Source organism: Physella acuta, unplaced genomic scaffold (assembly GCF_028476545.2).
Source record: "Physella acuta isolate Inbredline_101_S28 unplaced genomic scaffold, ASM2847654v3 ptg000233l, whole genome shotgun sequence".
NCBI classification, from domain to species: domain Eukaryota; kingdom Metazoa; phylum Mollusca; class Gastropoda; family Physidae; genus Physella; species Physella acuta.
The window spans coordinates 204,591-230,323 of NW_026731752.1; the positions used below are offsets into that span (position 1 = coordinate 204,591).

The 25,733-nt window shown below is 38.4% G+C and overlaps 1 protein-coding gene across 1 annotated transcript in view; it reads left to right on the forward strand.

Annotated features, from left to right (window-relative positions):
• The window catches only part of LOC131938086 (diacylglycerol kinase delta), a 173,844-nt gene that overhangs the window by 144,186 nt on the left and 3,925 nt on the right, over window positions 1-25,733 (forward strand). The window contains exon 29 of the mRNA XM_059295982.1: window positions 10,690-10,806. Within this exon, the coding sequence (XP_059151965.1) occupies window positions 10,690-10,806 (117 nt within the window). The remainder of the gene's footprint in view (window positions 1-10,689; window positions 10,807-25,733) is intronic.

Here is a 25,733-nt window from a genome sequence, read left to right on the forward strand (position 1 = left end):
CCTTCTCTGAAGCCTCCCCCCCCCACCTCATAACATCACCTTCTCTGAACCCCCCCCCCCCCCACCTCATAACATCACCTTCTCTGACTCCCCCACCTCATAACATCACCTTCTCTGAACCCCCCCCCCCCACCTCATAAACATCACCTTCTCTGAACCCCCCCCCCCCCCCCACCTCCATAACATCACCTTCTCTGAAACCCCCCCCCCCCCACCTCATAACATCACCTTCTCTGAAACCCCCCCCCCACCTCATAACATCACCTTCTTTGACCCCCCCCCCCCCCACCTCATAACATCACCTTCTCTGAACCCCCCCCCCCCACCTCATAACATCACCTTCTCTGAACCCCCCCCCCCCCCCCCCACCTCATAACATCACCTTCTCTGAACCCCCCCCCCACCTCATAACATCACCTTCTCTGAACCCCCCCCCCACCCACCTCATAACATCACCTTCTCTGAACCCCCCCCCCCCCCACCTCATAACATCACCTTCTCTGAACCCCCCCCCCCCCACCTCATAACATCACCTTCTCTGAACCCCCCCCCACCTCATAACATCACCTTCTCTGAACCCCCCCCCCCCCCCACCTCATAACATCACCTTCTCTTACCCCCAATCCATTAGTATTTATCCTATATAATTCCTAGTTTATCCTATATAATGCCTAGTTTATCCTATATAATGCCTAGTTTATCCTATATAATGCCTAGTTTATCCTATATAATGCCTACAGGTGTGATTTACTTTTGTAGAATGCTAAGTTGCTTAGTTACTTCCCTTTGTGAAATCTATATATTAGCTAGTTGCCAAGTAAATAAAATATGACGTCACAGGCTCTTAACCTTTCGTGCACAAAAAAATCAAATTCAAATGTAGTCGTTCGCATCGCTATGTTAGCTGTTTAAAAACCGATAGAACGAGATTATGATTCCAATCATATAAGCCCTCCTTATTAGCAGTGGTAATTGGCCGTTACCACCGTATAATTTTTATTTCAACTTTTTACTTGTTTTTGTTAATCTCATATTGAGTTTAAAAGATGAGTTTTCAAAAATTTACTTTGATACTAACTCTGTTTTTAGTAGGATTATCTTCATTTTTTATTAAGCTTTCTAACTAGTATATTTATTTTAGGTTTATCCGTTTAGCAGACAATGCAAAATGTCTCACAAACTAGGTACCCTATTAGCGGTATCGATACAGCATTTTGATGTTCCTTTGTTTTATAGGAATTATGTTACCAATTTTTATACATTTTTCTTAAAGAATGTTAATAATTAAACTAGTAAATGAGTAGATTCAAAGATAATAAATTAACCTTTTTAAAGTAGTAAAAATTGTATGAGTTGAGCCAATATGTTGCAGCATATACTACGTGCTACTAATGATTGAATATGATAACTCAACACAAAGTTGAAAATAAGTTATACATAGAATGATTAAAACTAAAAATAATGGCACTAGGTGAGATTTGAGTAAGACTATATGATTTTTAGTTTAATTTTTTAACAACAAAAATCATCTTTTTTCGTAATGCATTATAGATCTAGTAGAGGCTTAATCTAAAAATCGAGAAAAGCGGTATCGCTAATGTTTTGTCACTATATCCATTGGTATGTAGATCAATTAAAATAAGAAAACATTCAGACCTAATTTGAATTTTGTGTGAGTCGGTACATTTTTAATGTTATTTTCACAAATGTTTTTACTTTCTTCTTCAGATGTTAACAAGCTGTAAAACTAACAAAATAAACCCCGTAGGCCTAAGTATTAGCGATATCGATACTACCTTTCTCCGCTTTCGTATTCTGTAATATTTGTATTATATTATAAGGCCATTATGTCTATTTAAAATGTAAAATAAGCCAAAGGTGGAAATTATTAATTGAACAGTGGTTGATTAAATTCACCAAGTAGACTGTGCGGGATCCAAAATCTTATTAATATAAGAAATCTATATATATAATTCTCTTCTTCGAGCCGTTAGAAAACAAGCTGCAACCTCGCCTTACAGTCCCCTCTCTTCCTCTATATCAATATCACAACCACCCCCACCCCGCCCCCACATTGTCTGGTGAGTTGTGTTCACTCTGTTTACATTTTACAATCACAGAGGCGGGTTTGGTGACGGCTATTAGGGGCAGATAATTTTAAACTTAGAGAAGGTAACTAAGAGGAGGCTGCTTTCACGTGGGGGGGGGGGGTAGTGTTTTTAAGCAAATATTTTCAATGGCAGCATTGGTACTGTCGAATTCACAAATTATAAATTACTGAAAAGTAGAAAAAAAACAACTAAATAGCGGCGTATGATACGCAGCGGGTCGGCTCGTATTATAAAAAACACAACATTTTACGAGTGTGTTCATTCTATTGTAACAAGCTGAATGCGTACACTGATAGTCTTCATTTATTTTATATCCCATTAGTTTATCTTGCTAAAGAATAAAATATACCCTTGTAAACAAATGCCTATATTTATTTGCTTGATACCCACTCACACTCAAATAACGATTATATAAGGAGGGGGGAGACTTTCTGAGTTAAAGACCTTTGAGTCGGGTGCTTTTTTTAAGTTAGTGTAATTGATTTTTTTTAATACTACATCTAAAAATGAAGTTGAAAGTATGTAAAGTATGGTTCATAAGTTAACTATGTAGTCCTGGGGTACTTTTTGCTTTTCTAAACGTGATACGGAATTGAATCTGCCCTTCATCGTCCACAAATAAAGTCACTAGTTTTTACACACATCCCTCTCCCCCATCCATAGCTTATCCTCATTGTTGTAAGACGTTTTTCCAGACCCGGTATCCCCAAGATTTTGTTAAATGTTATCACAACTGGACACTGTGGTCTAGTATGTAGTACGCCCACTAACTAAACTGATAGATCGGTACCCGACCTGATAACCGTAGGTCATCCCACGACCAAGCTGTCCCTCACGTTCAAAACCAATTGGCAAGATGTCGTATTTAAAACAGGAGGCAAAAGCCGGACAGAAACCCTCGTCGTGTCTAGCGTCTGTCTACGTAGCTCTGTGAAATGCTCGATTCTTGATAACGTTGCTGTTTGTTTCGCGCTAGCTATGTTCAGTTATCTAACGACACCCAAAGATTATCTCTTAACTGACATGCTTCCAATAAGTCAAAAACACTCATATATGTTGCACTGTACTGAGCTGTCTCTATGATACCGTTTACCTAGGAATTAGGAATGTTTATTTTTTTTATTCAGCAAATTTCTTTTATTTATACTATTACTGTGACGTTTGAGTTAAATGATTGAATCTATCCAGTGGTATATTTTTATTTAAATAATTCTTAATAGACCACTTAAATTAAAAAATTTATTAATATCTTGCTAGAGATACTCTATGCAGTTGTAAATGCATTAATAAATACTTATTTGAAAATTTTATAATTCTGCGCCTATACAGAGCTATTTCCCTTTCGCCTTTTTTTCTATACCAATTTTTGTTTTCATTTTCCATAGGCTTAGTTGTCCTCGCAATTTTTACACTAAAATTGTCATATCTAGAGAACCGCTTATCCTATAAACATAAATTTGGTATAATTTTGCAACATTTAGTCCCATTAATACAACCATTTCGTTATTTTGTCATTTTAATTATTAAAAAAATTGTGTGCAACTAGAACTGAAAGAAAGAGAAATGCTAACAGTTTCCAAGGTTACATTATTTGGAATAATTAACGTTTGTAAAACTTGCAAGTAGTTGTAGTAGTTCTTTAATGAAATTTCAAAAGATAATAATGTATAGGCTGGTATAGGATGATGCTTTGTTCCATTTTAATGCCCTATATTGTAAAAGCTATGCTATAATTTCTTTTTATTGCAAAATAAAATAACTGTTACATAGTCTCACCTTCATTCCCTCTACATTTTTTTTTAAAACCACTCATATTTTGTCGTGGTTTTAAGTGAGTGTGTGTTTGTGGGGGTGGGGGGTGCATGTCAAACAATTCTATAGAGGAGGTATGATCTATGGAGATGTTAGGTAATGTTATACAATGGAGTAAGAGTTCTTCTAATTGGAACATGACATTAATTTCCTCAGGTCATGTAATCCTCACCCCCAGATAAGCACACCCCAGTCAATTACCCTACCCCCCAGTCAATTACCCTACCCCCAGTCAATTACCCTACCCCCCAGTCAATTACCCTACCCCCCAGTCAATTACCTTACCCCCAATCAATTACCCTACCCCCCCTGTCAATTACCCTACCCCCAGTCAATTACCCTACCCCCCCAGTCAATTATCCTACCCCCCTCAGTCAATTACCCTACCCCCCAGTCAATTACCCTACCCCCCCTCCAGTCAATTACCCTATCCCCCACAGTCAATAACCCTACCCCCCACAGTCAATTACCCTACCCCCCAGTCAATTATCCTACCCCCGTCAATTACCATACCCCCTCAGTCAATTATCCTACCCCCCAGTCAATTACCCTACCCCCCAGTCAATTACCCTACCCCCAGTCAATTACCCTACCCCCCCCCCAGTCAATTACCCTACCCCCCCAGTCAATTACCCTACCCCCAGTCAATTACCCCTACCCCCCCCAGTCAATTATCCTACCCCCCAGTCAATTACCCTACCCCCAGTCAATTACCCTACCCCCCAGTCAATTACCTTACCCCCAATCAATTACCCTACCCCCCAGTCAATTACCTTACCCCCAATCAATAACCCTACCCCCCCACAGTCAATTACCCTACCCCCCAGTCAATTACCCTACCCCCCAGTCAATTACCTTACCCCCAGTCAATTACCCCTACCCCCCCTGTCAATTACCCTACCCCCAGTCAATTACCCTACCCCCCAGTCAATTATCCTACCCCCCTCAGTCAATTACCCTACCCCCCAGTCAATTACCCTACCCCCCCTCAGTCAATTACCCTATCCCCCACAGTCAATAACCCTACCCCCCACAGTCAATTACCCTACCCCCCAGTCAATTACCCTACCCCCCAGTCAATTACCTTACCCCCAATCAATTACCCTACCCCCCAGTCAATTACCCTACCCCCCAGTCAATTACCTTACCCCAATCAATTACCCTACCCCCCCTGTCAATTACCCTACCCCCAGTCAATTACCCTACCCCCCAGTCAATTATCCTACCCCCCAGTCAATTATCCTACCCCCCTCAGTCAATTACCCTACCCCCCAGTCAATTACCCTACCCCCCCTCCAGTCAATTACCCTATCCCCCACAGTCAATAACCCTACCCCCCACAGTCAATTACCCTACCCCCCAGTCAATTACCCTACCCCCCAGTCAATTACCTTACCCCCAATCAATTACCCTACCCCCCCTGTCAATTACCCTACCCCCCAGTCAATTACCTTACCCCCAGTCAATTACCCTACCCCCAGTCAATTACCCTACCCCCCAGTCAATTATCCTACCCCCCAGTCAATTATCCTACCCCCCTCAGTCAATTACCCTACCCCCCAGTCAATTACCCTACCCCCCCAGTCAATTACCCTACCCCCCAGTCAATTATCCTACCCCCCAGTCAATTATCCTACCCCCCTCAGTCAATTACCCTACCCCCCAGTCAATTACCCTACCCCCCCTCCAGTCAATTACCCTATCCCCCACAGTCAATAACCCTACCCCCCACAGTCAATTACCCTACCCCCCAGTCAATTACCCTACCCCCCAGTCAATTACCTTACCCCCAATCAATTACCCTACCCCCCCTGTCAATTACCCTACCCCCAGTCAATTATCCTACCCCCCCCAGTCAATTACCCTACCCCCCCTCCAGTCAATTACCCTATCCCCCACAGTCAATAACCCTACCCCCCACAGTCAATTACCCTACCCCCCCAGTCAATTATCCTACCCCCCAGTCAATTACCCTACCCCCCCTCCAGTCAATTACCCTATCCCCCCACAGTCAATAACCCTACCCCCCACAGTCAATTACCCTACCCCCCAGTCAATTATCCTACCCCCCGTCAATTACCCTACCCCCCCCCCCCAGTCAATTACCCCTACCCCCCAGTCAATTATCCTACCCCCCAGTCAATTACCCTACCCCCCAGTCAATTATCCTACCCCCCAGTCAATTACCCTACCCCAGTCAATTACCCTACCCCCCCCCCCCGTCAATTACCCTACCCCCCCCCCCCGTCAATTACCCTACCCCCCCCCCCCGTCAATTACCCTACCCCCCAGTCAATTACCCTACCCCCCAGTCAATTACCCTACCCCCAGTCAATTACCCTACCCCCAGTCAATTACCCTACCCTCCCGTCAATTACCTTACCCCCCCCAGTCAATTACCCTACCCCCCCAGTCAATTACCCTAACCCCCAGTCAATTACCCTACCCCCAGTCAATCACCCTTACCCCCCCCCCCAGTCAATTACCCTACCCCCCAGTCAATTACCCCTACCCTCCCGTCAATTACCCTACCCCCTCAGTCAATTACCCTACCCCCCCAGTCAATTACCCTAACCCCCAGTCAATTACCCTACCCCCCCTCCAGTCAATTACCCTATCCCCCCACAGTCAATAACCCTACCCCCCACAGTCAATTACCCTACCCCCCAGTCAATTATCCTACCCCCCAGTCAATTATCCTACCCCCCAGTCAATTACCCTACCCCCAGTCAATTACCCTACCCCCCCAGTCAATTACCCTACCCCCCCCCCCGTCAATTACCCTACCCCCCCCCCCCCTCAATTACCCTACCCCCCAGTCAATTACCCTACCCCCCCAGTCAATTACCCTACCCCCAGTCAATTACCCTACCCCCCAGTCAATTACCCTACCCTCCCGTCAATTACCTTACCCCCCCCCCCAGTCAATTACCCTACCCCCCAGTCAATTACCCTACCCCCAGTCAATTACCCTACCCCCCCCCCCCAGTCAATTACCCTACCCCCCAGTCAATTACCCTACCCTCCCGTCAATTACCCTACCCCCCCAGTCAATTACCCTACCCCCCAGTCAATTACCCTAACCCCCAGTCAATTACCCTAACCTCCAGTCAATTACCCTACCCCCCCCCCCCCAGTCAATTACCCTACCCCCCAGTCCAATTACCCTACCCCCCCCCCCCCAGTCAATTACCCTACCCCCCAGTCAATTACCCTACCCTCCCGTCAATTACCCTACCCCCCCAGTCAATTACCCTAACCCCCAGTCAATTACCCTACCCCCAGTCAATTACCCTACCCCCCAGTCAATTACCCCTACCCCCCAGTCAATTACCCTACCCCCCAGTCAATTACCCTAACCTCCAGTCAATTACCCTACCCCCCCCCCCCAGTCAATTACCCTACCCCCCCCCCCAGTCAATTACCCTACCCCCCCCCCCCCGTCAATTACCCTACCCACTGTCAATTACCCTACCCCCCCCAGTCAATTACCCTACCCCCCCCCCAGTCAATTACCCTACCCACTGTCAATTACCCTACCCCCAGTTACTCACCCTTATGCAAAAACTGCAGTAGGACAACTACCCATTGGTAAGGATTAGGGTTAGCATATGATAAAATAAGGGTAAAGGGTTAGGATATGATAAAATAAGGGTAAAGGGTTAGGATATGATAAAATAAGGGTAAAGGGTTATGATATGATAAAATAAGGGTAAAGCGTTAGGATATGATAAAATAAGGGTAAAGGGTTAGGATATGATAAAATAAGGGTAAAGGGTTAGGATATGATAAAATAAGGGTAAAGGGTTAGGATATGATAAAATAAGGGTAAAGGGTTAGGATATGATAAAATAAGGGTAAAGGGTTAGGATATGATAAAATAAGGGTAAAGGGTTAGGATATGATAAAATAAGGGTAAAGGGTTAGGATATGATAAAATAAGAGTAAAGGGTTAGGATATGATAAAATAAGGGTAAAGGGTTAGGATATGATAAAATAAGGGTAAAGGGTTAGGATATGATAAAATAAGGGTAAAGGGTTAGGATATGATAAAATAAGGGTAAAGGGTTAGGATATGATAAAATAAGGGTAAAGGGTTAGGATATGATAAAATGTGGGTAAAGGGTTAGGATATGATAAAATAAGGGTAAAGGGTTAGGATATGATAAAATAAGGGTAAAGGGTTAGGATATGATAAAATAAGGGTAAAGGGTTAGGATATGATAAAATGTGGGTAAAGGGTTAGGATATGATAAAATAAGGGTTAGGGTTAGGATATGATAAAATAAGGGTAAAGGGTTAGGATATGATAAAATGTGGGTAAAGGGTTAGGATATGATAAAATAAGGGTAAAGGGTTAGGATATGATAAAATAAGGGTAAAGGGTTATGATATGATAAAATGTGGGTAAAGGGTTAGGATATGATAAAATAAGGGTAAAGGGTTAGGATATGATAAAATAAGGGTAAAGGGTTAGGATATGATAAAATGTGGGTAAAGGGTTAGGATATGATAAAATAAGGGTAAAGGGTTAGGATATGATAAAATAAGGGTAAAGGGTTAGGATATGATAAAATAAGGGTAAAGGGTTAGGATATGATAAAATAAGGGTAAAGGGTTAGGATATGATAAAATAAGGGTAAAGGGTTAGGATATGATAAAATCTGGGTAAAGGGTTAGGATATGATAAAATAAGGGTAAAGGGTTAGGATATGATAAAATAAGGGTAAAGGGTTAGGATATGATAAAATAAGGGTAAAGGGTTAGGATATGATAAAATGTGGGTAAAGGGTTAGGATATGATAAAATAAGGGTAAAGGGTTAGGATATGATAAAATAAGGGTAAAGGGTTAGGATATGATAAAATGTGGGTAAAGGGTTAGGATATGATAAAATAAGGGTAAAGGGTTAGGATATGATAAAATAAGGGTAAAGGGTTATGATATGATAAAATGTGGGTAAAGGGTTAGGATATGATAAAATAAGGGTAAAGGGTTAGGATATGATAAAATAAGGGTAAAGGGTTAGGATATGATAAAATGTGGGTAAAGGGTTAGGATATGATAAAATAAGGGTAAAGGGTTAGGATATGATAAAATGTGGGTAAAGGGTTAGGATATGATAAAATAAGGGTAAAGGGTTAGGATATGATAAAATAAGGGTAAAGGGTTAGGATATGATAAAATGTGGGTAAAGGGTTAGGATATGATAAAATAAGGGTAAAGGGTTAGGATATGATAAAATAAGGGTAAAGGGTTATGATATGATAAAATAAGGGTAAAGCGTTAGGATATGATAAAATAAGGGTAAAGGGTTAGGATATGATAAAATGTGGGTAAAGGGTTAGGATATGATAAAATAAGGGTAAAGGGTTATGATATGATAAAATAAGGGTAAAGCGTTAGGATATGATAAAATAAGGGTAAAGGGTTAGGATATGATAAAATGTGGGTAAAGGGTTAGGATATGATAAAATAAGGGTAAAGGGTTAGGGTATGATAAAATGTGGGTAAAGGGTTAGGATATGATAAAATAAGGGTAAAGGGTTAGGATATGATAAAATAAGGGTAAAGGGTTAGGATATGATAAAATAAGGGTAAAGGGTTAGGATATGATAAAATAAGGGTAAAGGGTTATGATATGATAAAATAAGGGTAAAGCGTTAGGATATGATAAAATAAGGGTAAAGGGTTAGGATATGATAAAATGTGGGTAAAGGGTTAGGATATGATAAAATAAGGGTAAAGGGTTAGGGTATGATAAAATGTGGGTAAAGGGTTAGGATATGATAAAATAAGGGTAAAGGGTTAGGATATGATAAAATAAGGGTAAAGGGTTAGGATATGATAAAATAAGGGTAAAGGGTTAGGATATGATAAAATAAGGGTAAAGGGTTAGGATATGATAAAATAAGGGTAAAGGGTTAGGATATGATAAAATAAGGGTAAAGGGTTAGGATATGATAAAATAAGGGTAAAGGGTTAGGATATGATAAAATAAGGGTAAAGGGTTAGGATATGATAAAATAAGGGTAAAGGGTTAGGATATGATAAAATAAGGGTTAGGTTAAAGAATAAATAAAGGGATAGGGTGAAGATTAAGAAGAAGCACGTGATCTTGGTTAGGAATAGGGAGATTGATGTGGGTAAAGGCAGGTCTAGGTATTGGTATAATATGTTATCTGTAATGGGGTAATTATTCAAGGTAATAAATGAGCAGAGATAATGACCTGGGGGTTAACGACCTGGTGAGTAATGTCACAGAATGTGTCACATTTTGGTTCAAATTAGGTCGAATTTTAATTGGATGCTTATTTATGACTCTTAAATGATTGACAATCCTTTGTGCGTGTGGGCAGTGGTCTGTTACCATTTCCTTTTTGTTTATTTCTGGTTTCCATTTATAGCAGTGTTAGGTGTAGCAATTGTATGTGTTAGGTGTAGCAATTGTATGTGTTTCTATGTGTTGCTGCCTTGAGGTGTAGCTTTGTGCATGGCTGTTTGAATGTTTATATATATATATATATATATATATATATATATATATATATATATATATATATATATATATATATATATATATATATATATATATATATAATGGTTTTGGTGCTTTAACCCATAACATAGTGCTTATTCTCCATATGTATGGGCTAATATTTGCACTGGTTTGGTTTTTGTTGTCGATATTAGTCAAGTGTGTTTGTAATTTTAAGTTTTTGAAAATAATTCTCTCCCTTAATGTAGGAATGTTTGTTACTCCCCAGCCAACTCTAGTCAGCCAAGTTGTTGACTTGGTTCAAAGTGTGAGAATACTGTACCATCAAGCAAGCATTTTTCTAACTGAGAAAAGCCAAGCTTCCATTGTATGTATTGACAAAATAGTAGGTACCTCAAACTGTTCAATGGACCTGGTATTGTTTTTCAAATTATACTAAGCAGGTTCTCAAAAGGTTCAATTACAATAATGATTCTTTTATGGATCTCTTTAGTTGTTAAATGATCTCCGAATGAAATCTCTAGGAGTTTGTGTAGACATCTCAATTTCAAGGCCTTGATTCTTTTAGTCTGGTCTGATGAGATCAATAGGAGTTTGTGTAGACATCTCAATTTCAGGGCCTTGATTCTTTTAGTCTGGTCTGATGAGATCAATAGGAGTTTGTGTAGACATCTCAATTTCAAGGCCTTGATTCTTTTAGTCTGGTCTGATGAGATCAATAGGAGTTTGTGTAGACATCTCAATTTCAAGGCCTTGATTCTTTTAGTCTGGTCTGCATTGGGGCTTCCAGACTCACATCCATACAGATAAAACCAGTGACAGCATGTTTAACTTTTGTATCTAGATATTATATATTTATATATATATTTAAATATATATATATATATATATATATATATATATATATATATATATATATATATATATATATATATATATATATATATATATATATATGTAAGTATGGGATAGTTATAAATAGTTTAACTGCTGCTATCTAAGGGGTGGTGCTAACCCTTCAAGTATTCAGGGCCAGATAGGCCTGAGGAAAGCTAATTGATGGAGTAGTGTAATGTAAGAGAAGTAGTGTAATGTAAGAGTAGTAGTGTAATGTAAGAGTTGTAGTGTAACGTAAGAGTTGTAGTGTAACGTAAGAGTTGTAGTGTAACGTAAGAGTTGTAGTGTAACGTAAGAGTAGTAGTGTAACGTAAGAGTTGTAGTGTAACGTAAGAGTTGTAGTGTAACGTAAGAGTTGTAGTGTACTGTAAGAGTTGTAGTGTAACGTAAGAGTTGTAGTGTAACGTAAGAGTTGTAGTGTACTGTAAGAGTTGTAGTGTAACGTAAGAGTTGTAGTGTAACGTAAGAGTTGTAGTGTAACGTAAGAGTAGTAGTGTAACGTAAGAGTAGTAGTGTAACGTAAGAGTAGTAGTGTAACGTAAGAGTAGTAGTGTAACGTAAGAGTTGTAGTGTAACGTAAGAGTTGTAGTGTAACGTAAGAGTTGTAGTGTAACGTAAGAGTTGTAGTGTAACGTAAGAGTTGTAGTGTAACGTAAGAGTTGTAGTGTAACGTAAGAGTAGTAGTGTAACGTAAGAGTTGTAGTGTAACGTAAGAGTTGTAGTGTAACGTAAGAGTTGTAGTGTAACGTAAGAGTTGTAGTGTAACGTAAGAGTTGTAGTGTAACGTAAGAGTTGTAGTGTAACGTAAGAGTTGTAGTGTAACGTAAGAGTTGTAGTGTAACGTAAGAGTTTTAGTGTAACGTAAGAGTTGTAGTGTAACGTAAGAGTAGTAGTGTACCTTAAGAGTTGTAGTGTAATGTAAGAGTAGTAGTGTAATGTAAGAGTAGTAGTGTACCTTAAGAGTTTTAGTGTAACGTAAGAGTTGTAGTGTAACGTAAGGGTAGTAGTGTAACGTAAGAGTTGTAGTGTAACGTAAGAGTTGTAGTGTAACGTAAGAGTAGTAGTGTAACGTAAGAGTTGTAGTGTAACGTTAGAGTTGTAGTGTAACGTTAGAGTTGTAGTGTAACGTAAGAGTAGTAGTGTAACGTAAGAGTAGTAGTGTAACGTAAGAGTTGTAGTGTAACGTAAGAGTAGTAGTGTAACGTAAGAGTTGTAGTGTAACGTAAGAGTTGTAGTGTAACGTAAGAGTTGTAGTGTAATGTAAGAGTGTGGAGAATAGAAGGAGTAGAAACACAGAGCATTTTGTTTTAATGGCAGACTGTGAGTGATTAAGGCAGTGTGCAAATTATTAAGACAGCTTGAGTGATTAAAGCAGCGTGAGTGATTAAGGCAGCATGAGTGATTAAGGCAGCTTGTGTGTGATTAAGGTAGTGTGTGTGATTATGGCAGCATTCGTGATTAAGGCAGCGTTTGTAATTTGAGTGATTTAAGCAGCGTGAGTGATTAAGGGGATATGCTATGTTTTTTTCTATTTTTTACAGTTTAAGATCTAATGCCTTTTGAATACTTTTATCATATTTGGCATATAAAAGTAAGTATTAAACAGCAAAAAAGAGGGTCGAAAACAATTTTGGTTGTCATGGAAACCCAAAAAACCTCCGCCATTTTGAATTTTTCGGTACTTTTAAAAATACTAAGGCTTTTTTATTTATGCACCTATAGCAATCAAATTTAAACTGCTTATATTTCAGTATATATTAAAACTTTTGTCACGACAACTTTTTGAAATAATTACTAGTAAGAATTTTACAAGGTCTAAACGATCGTACCCTTTTTAGTATTCAAAAGTTTCAAAATGTGCATATTAATTATCAAATACTTTTTTTCTATGAAAGGAATCACAATTCCCTCGTGACAAAAGTTGTATTTTTGCATAAAGAACAGTTACTGAAAATATGGTTGGCATTGTTTAATAAATAAAAAAGTAGTAGGCTTTTTAGTGTTAAAAACATGCGAACTGAGAAAAACAGCCAAAAGTAACGAAAACTAGGTCAGGAAAGTACCGTATCTGTGTAAACTGCAAAGCCAATTGTAAGCTTTGGGTGTTTCCGCGTTGTAGGAAATTAAGTTTATTAAATACGTGAGAAATCCAGCTTTCCAATGATCTCAAATACAATACAATGACGGATATAAAACTTTTCATAGATAGCTTGTAAGATTGGGAAAAAATAATTATTTTTTAATTAATAGGGTCATAAAAATCGTAATTCAAACACATAAAATATTTTTTTCTCTTTAAACTTATTATTTTCTTTATACAAAAATGGACAAAGTATCCAAAAGTGCAAGAAACCCATCATGACGAAAAACAAGAAATATTGTGATTTTTTTCCGCGCATATCCCCTTAAGGCAGCATGAGTGATTAAGGCAGCTTGTGTGTGATTAAGGCAGCGTGTGTGTGATTAAGGCAGTGTGTGTGATTATGGCAGCATTCATGATTAAGGCAGCGTTTGTAATTAAGGCAGCGTGTGAGTGATTAGTGCAGCATTTGAGTGATTAGGGCAAACAAGTGAGTGTTTCTGGCTAGACTATATAGATAGGCCATGAACACGAGTGAAATTATCCTTATTAGAGCTATATATTGAAAAAACATTTGCTGAACGACCCACCTTGATATTTTGTGAGGTGTAGAAGAACGCCTAGGGGTGTAAAAAAAAAACTTGCCACATCTGGGAAAACTTCGTAAAGTGGTTGTTTTTCCCTATATAATCTTTGTAATTTATGTGTAAAACTTCAACAAAGATTTTAGGGCACTTACCTTCTGTACATCTGGCTATAATTTCTTGCATGTACCTCTGTAGATGACTAGGCCGTATGGGAAAAGTGTTGGTCCTAGATGAGAGCTAAAAAATGACTGCAATTGAAATTCCATATATAATATTTTGTGAAGTCATAGACCGACCCTGGAGGGTAACACAAAAAAATAATGGTTAAAAGCACATTAGGGACTAGGCAGAAAAAATGTTATTTAAATATGTTATTTTTACAATTTACAGGATTATTTTCAGTTTCTACATTTAAAAAAAACAACAAATCTGCATCATTTTGGGTAATTAAACAAAATGATGTAGGCCTGCAATGATATGGTTACAAGATCCATCAGGGTCCAGATCTAATTGTTTTTAACTAATATTTAAAAACCTCCTTGAAATGTTTATATATATGTTTAGGTTAAAGCCCGAAATTGGCAAAAGCACACATTGAACGGCCAATGCACGGACTTGCCATGGTGGACTAGCCAAAGTCCTAATTAGAAGATCATGAGTAGATTTTGGGTTTTTTGTATTTGCCTTCTGGGTTACTTTGCATATCAATAAGATCAACTTGGCATCTTGATTTGAATTCTTTAAATATCATTGGTTTGGAAACAAGACCTTTCTTGGGATTAGACAATTTTGTCTGACAAGGCTTGCACAACCGAAGATACCTAGTAATTCTAAACTTACAAGGGTAGCATCGAACGCGGCAAAGTCTTTTAAACGTTCCCATCTTGTTGCACGTGGTCGGTGACACCAACTGTCTTTGATTTTGTTCTTTGATAATTGTCTCACCTCGCCATCATGTTGCACGTGGTCGGTGACACCAACTGTCTTTGATTTTGTTCTTTGATAATTGTCTCACCTCGCCATCATAACATCACCTTCTCTGTCTTTGATTTTGTTCTTTGATAATTGTCTCACCTCGCCATCATAACATCACCTTCTCTGTCTTTGATTTTGTTCTTTGATAATTGTCTCACCTCGCCATCATGTTGCACGTGGTCGGTGACACCAACTGTCTTTGATTTTGTTCTTTGATAATTGTCTCACCTCGCCATCATAACATCACCTTCTCTGTCTTTGATTTTGTTCTTTGATAATTGTCTCACCTCGCCATCATAACATCACCTTCTCTGTCTTTGATTTTGTTCTTTGATAATTGTCTCACCTCGCCATCATAACATCACCTTCTCTGTCTTTGATTTTGTTCTTTGATAATTGTCTCACCTCGCCATCTTGTTGCACGTGGTCGGTGACACCAACTGTCTTTGATTTTGTTCTTTGATAATTGTCTCACCTCGCCATCATAACATCACCTTCTCTGTCTTTGATTTTGTTCTTTGATAATTGTCTCACTTCGCCATCATGTTGCACTTGGTCGGTGACACCAACTGTCTTTGATTTTGTTCTTTGATAATTGTCTCACCTCGCCATCATAACATCACCTTCTCTGTCTTTGATTTTGTTCTTTGATAATTGTCTCACCTCGCCATCATAACATCACCTTCTCTGTCTTTGATTTTGTTCTTTGATAATTGTCTCACCTCGCCATCATAACATCACCTTCTCTGTCTTTGATTTTGTTCTTTGATAATTGTCTCACCTCGCCATCATAACATCACCTTCTCTGTCTTTGATTTTGTTCTTTGATAATTGTCTCACCTCGCCATCATAACATCACCTTCTCTGTCTTTGATTTTGTTCTTTGATAATTGTCTCACCTCGCCATCATAACATCACCTTCTCTGTCTTTGATTTTGTTCTTTGATAATTGTCTCACCTCGCCATCATAACATCACCTTCTCTGTCTTTGATTTTGTTCTTTGATAATTGTCTCACCTCGCCATCATAACATCACCTTCTCTGTCTTTGATTTTGTTCTTTGATAATTGTCTCACCTCGCCATCATAACATCACCTTCTCTGTCTTTGATTTTGTTCTTTGATAATTGTCTCACCTCGCCATCATAACATCACCTTCTCTGTCTTTGATTTTGTTCTTTGATAATTGTCTCACCTCGCCATCATAACATCACCTTCTCTGTCTTTGATTTTGTTCTTTGATAATTGTCTCACCTCGCCATCATAACATCACCTTCTCTGTCTTTGATTTTGTTCTTTGATAATTGTCTCACCTCGCCATCATAACATCACCTTCTCTGTCTTTGATTTTGTTCTTTGATAATTGTCTCACCTCGCCATCATAACATCACCTTCTCTGTCTTTGATTTTGTTCTTTGATAATTGTCTCACCTCGCCATCATAACATCACCTTCTCTGTCTTTGATTTTGTTCTTTGATAATTGTCTCACCTCGCCATCATAACATCACCTTCTCTGTCTTTGATTTTGTTCTTTGATAATTGTCTCACCTCGCCATCATAACATCACCTTCTCTGTCTTTGATTTTGTTCTTTGATAATTGTCTCACCTCGCCATCATAACATCACCTTCTCTGTCTTTGATTTTGTTCTTTGATAATTGTCTCACCTCGCCATCATAACATCACCTTCTCTGTCTTTGATTTTGTTCTTTGATAATTGTCTCACCTCGCCATCATAACATCACCTTCTCTGTCTTTGATTTTGTTCTTTGATAATTGTCTCACCTCGCCATCATAACATCACCTTCTCTGTCTTTGATTTTGTTCTTTGATAATTGTCTCACCTCGCCATCATAACATCACCTTCTCTGTCTTTGATTTTGTTCTTTGATAATTGTCTCACCTCGCCATCATAACATCACCTTCTCTGTCTTTGATTTTGTTCTTTGATAATTGTCTCACCTCGCCATCATAACATCACCTTCTCTGTCTTTGATTTTGTTCTTTGATAATTGTCTCACCTCGCCATCATAACATCACCTTCTCTGTCTTTGATTTTGTTCTTTGATAATTGTCTCACCTCGCCATCATAACATCACCTTCTCTGTCTTTGATTTTGTTCTTTGATAATTGTCTCACCTCGCCATCATAACATCACCTTCTCTGTCTTTGATTTTGTTCTTTGATAATTGTCTCACCTCGCCATCATAACATCACCTTCTCTGTCTTTGATTTTGTTCTTTGATAATTGTCTCACCTCGCCATCATAACATCACCTTCTCTGTCTTTGATTTTGTTCTTTGATAATTGTCTCACCTCGCCATCATAACATCACCTTCTCTGTCTTTGATTTTGTTCTTTGATAATTGTCTCACCTCGCCATCATAACATCACCTTCTCTGTCTTTGATTTTGTTCTTTGATAATTGTCTCACCTCGCCATCATAACATCACCTTCTCTGTCTTTGATTTTGTTCTTTGATAATTGTCTCACCTCGCCATCATAACATCACCTTCTCTGTCTTTGATTTTGTTCTTTGATAATTGTCTCACCTCGCCATCATAACATCACCTTCTCTGTCTTTGATTTTGTTCTTTGATAATTGTCTCACCTCGCCATCATAACATCACCTTCTCTGTCTTTGATTTTGTTCTTTGATAATTGTCTCACCTCGCCATCATAACATCACCTTCTCTGTCTTTGATTTTGTTCTTTGATAATTGTCTCACCTCGCCATCATAACATCACCTTCTCTGTCTTTGATTTTGTTCTTTGATAATTGTCTCACCTCGCCATCATAACATCACCTTCTCTGTCTTTGATTTTGTTCTTTGATAATTGTCTCACCTCGCCATCATAACATCACCTTCTCTGTCTTTGATTTTGTTCTTTGATAATTGTCTCACCTCGCCATCATAACATCACCTTCTCTGTCTTTGATTTTGTTCTTTGATAATTGTCTCACCTCGCCATCATAACATCACCTTCTCTGTCTTTGATTTTGTTCTTTGATAATTGTCTCACCTCGCCATCATAACATCACCTTCTCTGTCTTTGATTTTGTTCTTTGATAATTGTCTCACCTCGCCATCATAACATCACCTTCTCTGTCTTTGATTTTGTTCTTTGATAATTGTCTCACCTCGCCATCATAACATCACCTTCTCTGTCTTTGATTTTGTTCTTTGATAATTGTCTCACCTCGCCATCATAACATCACCTTCTCTGTCTTTGATTTTGTTCTTTGATAATTGTCTCACCTCGCCATCATAACATCACCTTCTCTGTCTTTGATTTTGTTCTTTGATAATTGTCTCACCTCGCCATCATAACATCACCTTCTCTGTCTTTGATTTTGTTCTTTGATAATTGTCTCACCTCGCCATCATAACATCACCTTCTCTGTCTTTGATTTTGTTCTTTGATAATTGTCTCACCTCGCCATCATAACATCACCTTCTCTGTCTTTGATTTTGTTCTTTGATAATTGTCTCACCTCGCCATCATAACATCACCTTCTCTGTCTTTGATTTTGTTCTTTGATAATTGTCTCACCTCGCCATCATAACATCACCTTCTCTGTCTTTGATTTTGTTCTTTGATAATTGTCTCACCTCGCCATCATAACATCACCTTCTCTGTCTTTGATTTTGTTCTTTGATAATTGTCTCACCTCGCCATCATAACATCACCTTCTCTGTCTTTGATTTTGTTCTTTGATAATTGTCTCACCTCGCCATCATAACATCACCTTCTCTGTCTTTGATTTTGTTCTTTGATAATTGTCTCACCTCGCCATCATAACATCACCTTCTCTGTCTTTGATTTTGTTCTTTGATAATTGTCTCACCTCGCCATCATAACATCACCTTCTCTGTCTTTGATTTTGTTCTTTGATAATTGTCTCACCTCGCCATCATAACATCACCTTCTCTGTCTTTGATTTTGTTCTTTGATAATTGTCTCACCTCGCCATCATAACATCACCTTCTCTGTCTTTGATTTTGTTCTTTGATAATTGTCTCACCTCGCCATCATAACATCACCTTCTCTGTCTTTGATTTTGTTCTTTGATAATTGTCTCACCTCGCCATCATAACATCACCTTCTCTGTCTTTGATTTTGTTCTTTGATAATTGTCTCACCTCGCCATCATAACATCACCTTCTCTGTCTTTGATTTTGTTCTTTGATAATTGTCTCACCTCGCCATCATAACATCACCTTCTCTGTCTTTGATTTTGTTCTTTGATAATTGTCTCACCTCGCCATCATAACATCACCTTCTCTGTCTTTGATTTTGTTCTTTGATAATTGTCTCACCTCGCCATCATAACATCACCTTCTCTGTCTTTGATTTTGTTCTTTGATAATTGTCTCACCTCGCCATCATAACATCACCTTCTCTGTCTTTGATTTTGTTCTTTGATAATTGTCTCACCTCGCCATCATAACATCACCTTCTCTGTCTTTGATTTTGTTCTTTGATAATTGTCTCACCTCGCCATCATAACATCACCTTCTCTGTCTTTGATTTTGTTCTTTGATAATTGTCTCACCTCGCCATCATAACATCACCTTCTCTGTCTTTGATTTTGTTCTTTGATAATTGTCTCACCTCGCCATCATAACATCACCTTCTCTGTCTTTGATTTTGTTCTTTGATAATTGTCTCACCTCGCCATCATAACATCACCTTCTCTGTCTTTGATTTTGTTCTTTGATAATTGTCTCACCTCGCCATCATAACATCACCTTCTCTGTCTTTGATTTTGTTCTTTGATAATTGTCTCACCTCGCCATCATAACATCACCTTCTCTGTCTTTGATTTTGTTCTTTGATAATTGTCTCACCTCGCCATCATAACATCACCTTCTCTGTCTTTGATTTTGTTCTTTGATAATTGTCTCACCTCGCCATCATAACATCACCTTCTCTGTCTTTGATTTTGTTCTTTGATAATTGTCTCACCTCGCCATCATAACATCACCTTCTCTGTCTTTGATTTTGTTCTTTGATAATTGTCTCACCTCGCCATCATAACATCACCTTCTCTGTCTTTGATTTTGTTCTTTGATAATTGTCTCACCTCGCCATCATAACATCACCTTCTCTGTCTTTGATTTTGTTCTTTGATAATTGTCTCACCTCGCCATCATAACATCACCTTCTCTGTCTTTGATTTTGTTCTTTGATAATTGTCTCACCTCGCCATCATAACATCACCTTCTCTGTCTTTGATTTTGTTCTTTGATAATTGTCTCACCTCGCCATCATAACATCACCTTCTCTGTCTTTGATTTTGTTCTTTGATAATTGTCTCACCTCGCCATCATAACATCACCTTCTCTGTCTTTGATTTTGTTCTTTGATAATTGTCTCACCTCGCCATCATAACATCACCTTCTCTGTCTTTGATTTTGTTCTTTGATAATTGTCTCACCTCGCCATCATAACATCACCTTCTCTGTCTTTGATTTTGTTCTTTGATAATTGTCTCACCTCGCCATCATAACATCACCTTCTCTGTCTTTGATTTTGTTCTTTGATAATTGTCTCACCTCGCCATCATAACATCACCTTCTCTGTCTTTGATTTTGTTCTTTGATAATTGTCTCACCTCGCCATCATAACATCACCTTCTCTGTCTTTGATTTTGTTCTTTGATAATTGTCTCACCTCGCCATCATAACATCACCTTCTCTGTCTTTGATTTTGTTCTTTGATAATTGTCTCACCTCGCCATCATAACATCACCTTCTCTGTCTTTGATTTTGTTCTTTGATAATTGTCTCACCTCGCCATCATAACATCACCTTCTCTGTCTTTGATTTTGTTCTTTGATAATTGTCTCACCTCGCCATCATAACATCACCTTCTCTGTCTTTGATTTTGTTCTTTGATAATTGTCTCACCTCGCCATCATAACATCACCTTCTCTGTCTTTGATTTTGTTCTTTGATAATTGTCTCACCTCGCCATCATAACATCACCTTCTCTGTCTTTGATTTTGTTCTTTGATAATTGTCTCACCTCGCCATCATAACATCACCTTCTCTGTCTTTGATTTTGTTCTTTGATAATTGTCTCACCTCGCCATCATAACATCACCTTCTCTGTCTTTGATTTTGTTCTTTGATAATTGTCTCACCTCGCCATCATAACATCACCTTCTCTGTCTTTGATTTTGTTCTTTGATAATTGTCTCACCTCGCCATCATAACATCACCTTCTCTGTCTTTGATTTTGTTCTTTGATAATTGTCTCACCTCGCCATCATAACATCACCTTCTCTGTCTTTGATTTTGTTCTTTGATAATTGTCTCACCTCGCCATCATAACATCACCTTCTCTGTCTTTGATTTTGTTCTTTGATAATTGTCTCACCTCGCCATCATAACATCACCTTCTCTGTCTTTGATTTTGTTCTTTGATAATTGTCTCACCTCGCCATCATAACATCACCTTCTCTGTCTTTGATTTTGTTCTTTGATAATTGTCTCACCTCGCCATCATAACATCACCTTCTCTGTCTTTGATTTTGTTCTTTGATAATTGTCTCACCTCGCCATCATAACATCACCTTCTCTGTCTTTGATTTTGTTCTTTGATAATTGTCTCACCTCGCCATCATAACATCACCTTCTCTGTCTTTGATTTTGTTCTTTGATAATTGTCTCACCTCGCCATCATAACATCACCTTCTCTGTCTTTGATTTTGTTCTTTGATAATTGTCTCACCTCGCCATCATAACATCACCTTCTCTGTCTTTGATTTTGTTCTTTGATAATTGTCTCACCTCGCCATCATAACATCACCTTCTCTGTCTTTGATTTTGTTCTTTGATAATTGTCTCACCTCGCCATCATAACATCACCTTCTCTGTCTTTGATTTTGTTCTTTGATAATTGTCTCACCTCGCCATCATAACATCACCTTCTCTGTCTTTGATTTTGTTCTTTGATAATTGTCTCACCTCGCCATCATAACATCACCTTCTCTGTCTTTGATTTTGTTCTTTGATAATTGTCTCACCTCGCCATCATAACATCACCTTCTCTGTCTTTGATTTTGTTCTTTGATAATTGTCTCACCTCGCCATCATAACATCACCTTCTCTGTCTTTGATTTTGTTCTTTGATAATTGTCTCACCTCGCCATCATAACATCACCTTCTCTGTCTTTGATTTTGTTCTTTGATAATTGTCTCACCTCGCCATCATAACATCACCTTCTCTGTCTTTGATTTTGTTCTTTGATAATTGTCTCACCTCGCCATCATAACATCACCTTCTCTGTCTTTGATTTTGTTCTTTGATAATTGTCTCACCTCGCCATCATAACATCACCTTCTCTGTCTTTGATTTTGTTCTTTGATAATTGTCTCACCTCGCCATCATAACATCACCTTCTCTGTCTTTGATTTTGTTCTTTGATAATTGTCTCACCTCGCCATCATAACATCACCTTCTCTGTCTTTGATTTTGTTCTTTGATAATTGTCTCACCTCGCCATCATAACATCACCTTCTCTGTCTTTGATTTTGTTCTTTGATAATTGTCTCACCTCGCCATCATAACATCACCTTCTCTGTCTTTGATTTTGTTCTTTGATAATTGTCTCACCTCGCCATCATAACATCACCTTCTCTGTCTTTGATTTTGTTCTTTGATAATTGTCTCACCTCGCCATCATAACATCACCTTCTCTGTCTTTGATTTTGTTCTTTGATAATTGTCTCACCTCGCCATCATAACATCACCTTCTCTGTCTTTGATTTTGTTCTTTGATAATTGTCTCACCTCGCCATCATAACATCACCTTCTCTGTCTTTGATTTTGTTCTTTGATAATTGTCTCACCTCGCCATCATAACATCACCTTCTCTGTCTTTGATTTTGTTCTTTGATAATTGTCTCACCTCGCCATCATAACATCACCTTCTCTGTCTTTGATTTTGTTCTTTGATAATTGTCTCACCTCGCCATCATAACATCACCTTCTCTGTCTTTGATTTTGTTCTTTGATAATTGTCTCACCTCGCCATCATAACATCACCTTCTCTGTCTTTGATTTTGTTCTTTGATAATTGTCTCACCTCGCCATCATAACATCACCTTCTCTGTCTTTGATTTTGTTCTTTGATAATTGTCTCACCTCGCCATCATAACATCACCTTCTCTGTCTTTGATTTTGTTCTTTGATAATTGTCTCACCTCGCCATCATAACATCACCTTCTCTGTCTTTGATTTTGTTCTTTGATAATTGTCTCACCTCGCCATCATAACATCACCTTCTCTGTCTTTGATTTTGTTCTTTGATAATTGTCTCACCTCGCCATCATAACATCACCTTCTCTGTCTTTGATTTTGTTCTTTGATAATTGTCTCACCTCGCCATCATAACATCACCTTCTCTGTCTTTGATTTTGTTCTTTGATAATTGTCTCACCTCGCCATCATAACATCACCTTCTCTGTCTTTGATTTTGTTCTTTGATAATTGTCTCACCTCGCCATCATAACATCACCTTCTCTGTCTTTGATTTTGTTCTTTGATAATTGTCTCACCTCGCCATCATAACATCACCTTCTCTGTCTTTGATTTTGTTCTTTGATAATTGTCTCACCTCGCCATCATAACATCACCTTCTCTGTCTTTGATTTTGTTCTTTGATAATTGTCTCACCTCGCCATCATAACATCACCTTCTCTGTCTTTGATTTTGTTCTTTGATAATTGTCTCACCTCGCCATCATAACATCACCTTCTCTGTCTTTGATTTTGTTCTTTGATAATTGTCTCACCTCGCCATCATAACATCACCTTCTCTGTCTTTGATTTTGTTCTTTGATAATTGTCTCACCTCGCCATCATAACATCACCTTCTCTGTCTTTGATTTTGTTCTTTGATAATTGTCTCACCTCGCCATCATAACATCACCTTCTCTGTCTTTGATTTTGTTCTTTGATAATTGTCTCACCTCGCCATCATAACATCACCTTCTCTGTCTTTGATTTTGTTCTTTGATAATTGTCTCACCTCGCCATCATAACATCACCTTCTCTGTCTTTGATTTTGTTCTTTGATAATTGTCTCACCTCGCCATCATAACATCACCTTCTCTGTCTTTGATTTTGTTCTTTGATAATTGTCTCACCTCGCCATCATAACATCACCTTCTCTGTCTTTGATTTTGTTCTTTGATAATTGTCTCACCTCGCCATCATAACATCACCTTCTCTGTCTTTGATTTTGTTCTTTGATAATTGTCTCACCTCGCCATCATAACATCACCTTCTCTGTCTTTGATTTTGTTCTTTGATAATTGTCTCACCTCGCCATCATAACATCACCTTCTCTGTCTTTGATTTTGTTCTTTGATAATTGTCTCACCTCGCCATCATAACATCACCTTCTCTGTCTTTGATTTTGTTCTTTGATAATTGTCTCACCTCGCCATCATAACATCACCTTCTCTGTCTTTGATTTTGTTCTTTGATAATTGTCTCACCTCGCCATCATAACATCACCTTCTCTGTCTTTGATTTTGTTCTTTGATAATTGTCTCACCTCGCCATCATAACATCACCTTCTCTGTCTTTGATTTTGTTCTTTGATAATTGTCTCACCTCGCCATCATAACATCACCTTCTCTGTCTTTGATTTTGTTCTTTGATAATTGTCTCACCTCGCCATCATAACATCACCTTCTCTGTCTTTGATTTTGTTCTTTGATAATTGTCTCACCTCGCCATCATAACATCACCTTCTCTGTCTTTGATTTTGTTCTTTGATAATTGTCTCACCTCGCCATCATAACATCACCTTCTCTGTCTTTGATTTTGTTCTTTGATAATTGTCTCACCTCGCCATCATAACATCACCTTCTCTGTCTTTGATTTTGTTCTTTGATAATTGTCTCACCTCGCCATCATAACATCACCTTCTCTGTCTTTGATTTTGTTCTTTGATAATTGTCTCACCTCGCCATCATAACATCACCTTCTCTGTCTTTGATTTTGTTCTTTGATAATTGTCTCACCTCGCCATCATAACATCACCTTCTCTGTCTTTGATTTTGTTCTTTGATAATTGTCTCACCTCGCCATCATAACATCACCTTCTCTGTCTTTGATTTTGTTCTTTGATAATTGTCTCACCTCGCCATCATAACATCACCTTCTCTGTCTTTGATTTTGTTCTTTGATAATTGTCTCACCTCGCCATCATAACATCACCTTCTCTGTCTTTGATTTTGTTCTTTGATAATTGTCTCACCTCGCCATCATAACATCACCTTCTCTGTCTTTGATTTTGTTCTTTGATAATTGTCTCACCTCGCCATCATAACATCACCTTCTCTGTCTTTGATTTTGTTCTTTGATAATTGTCTCACCTCGCCATCATAACATCACCTTCTCTGTCTTTGATTTTGTTCTTTGATAATTGTCTCACCTCGCCATCATAACATCACCTTCTCTGTCTTTGATTTTGTTCTTTGATAATTGTCTCACCTCGCCATCATAACATCACCTTCTCTGTCTTTGATTTTGTTCTTTGATAATTGTCTCACCTCGCCATCATAACATCACCTTCTCTGTCTTTGATTTTGTTCTTTGATAATTGTCTCACCTCGCCATCATAACATCACCTTCTCTGTCTTTGATTTTGTTCTTTGATAATTGTCTCACCTCGCCATCATAACATCACCTTCTCTGTCTTTGATTTTGTTCTTTGATAATTGTCTCACCTCGCCATCATAACATCACCT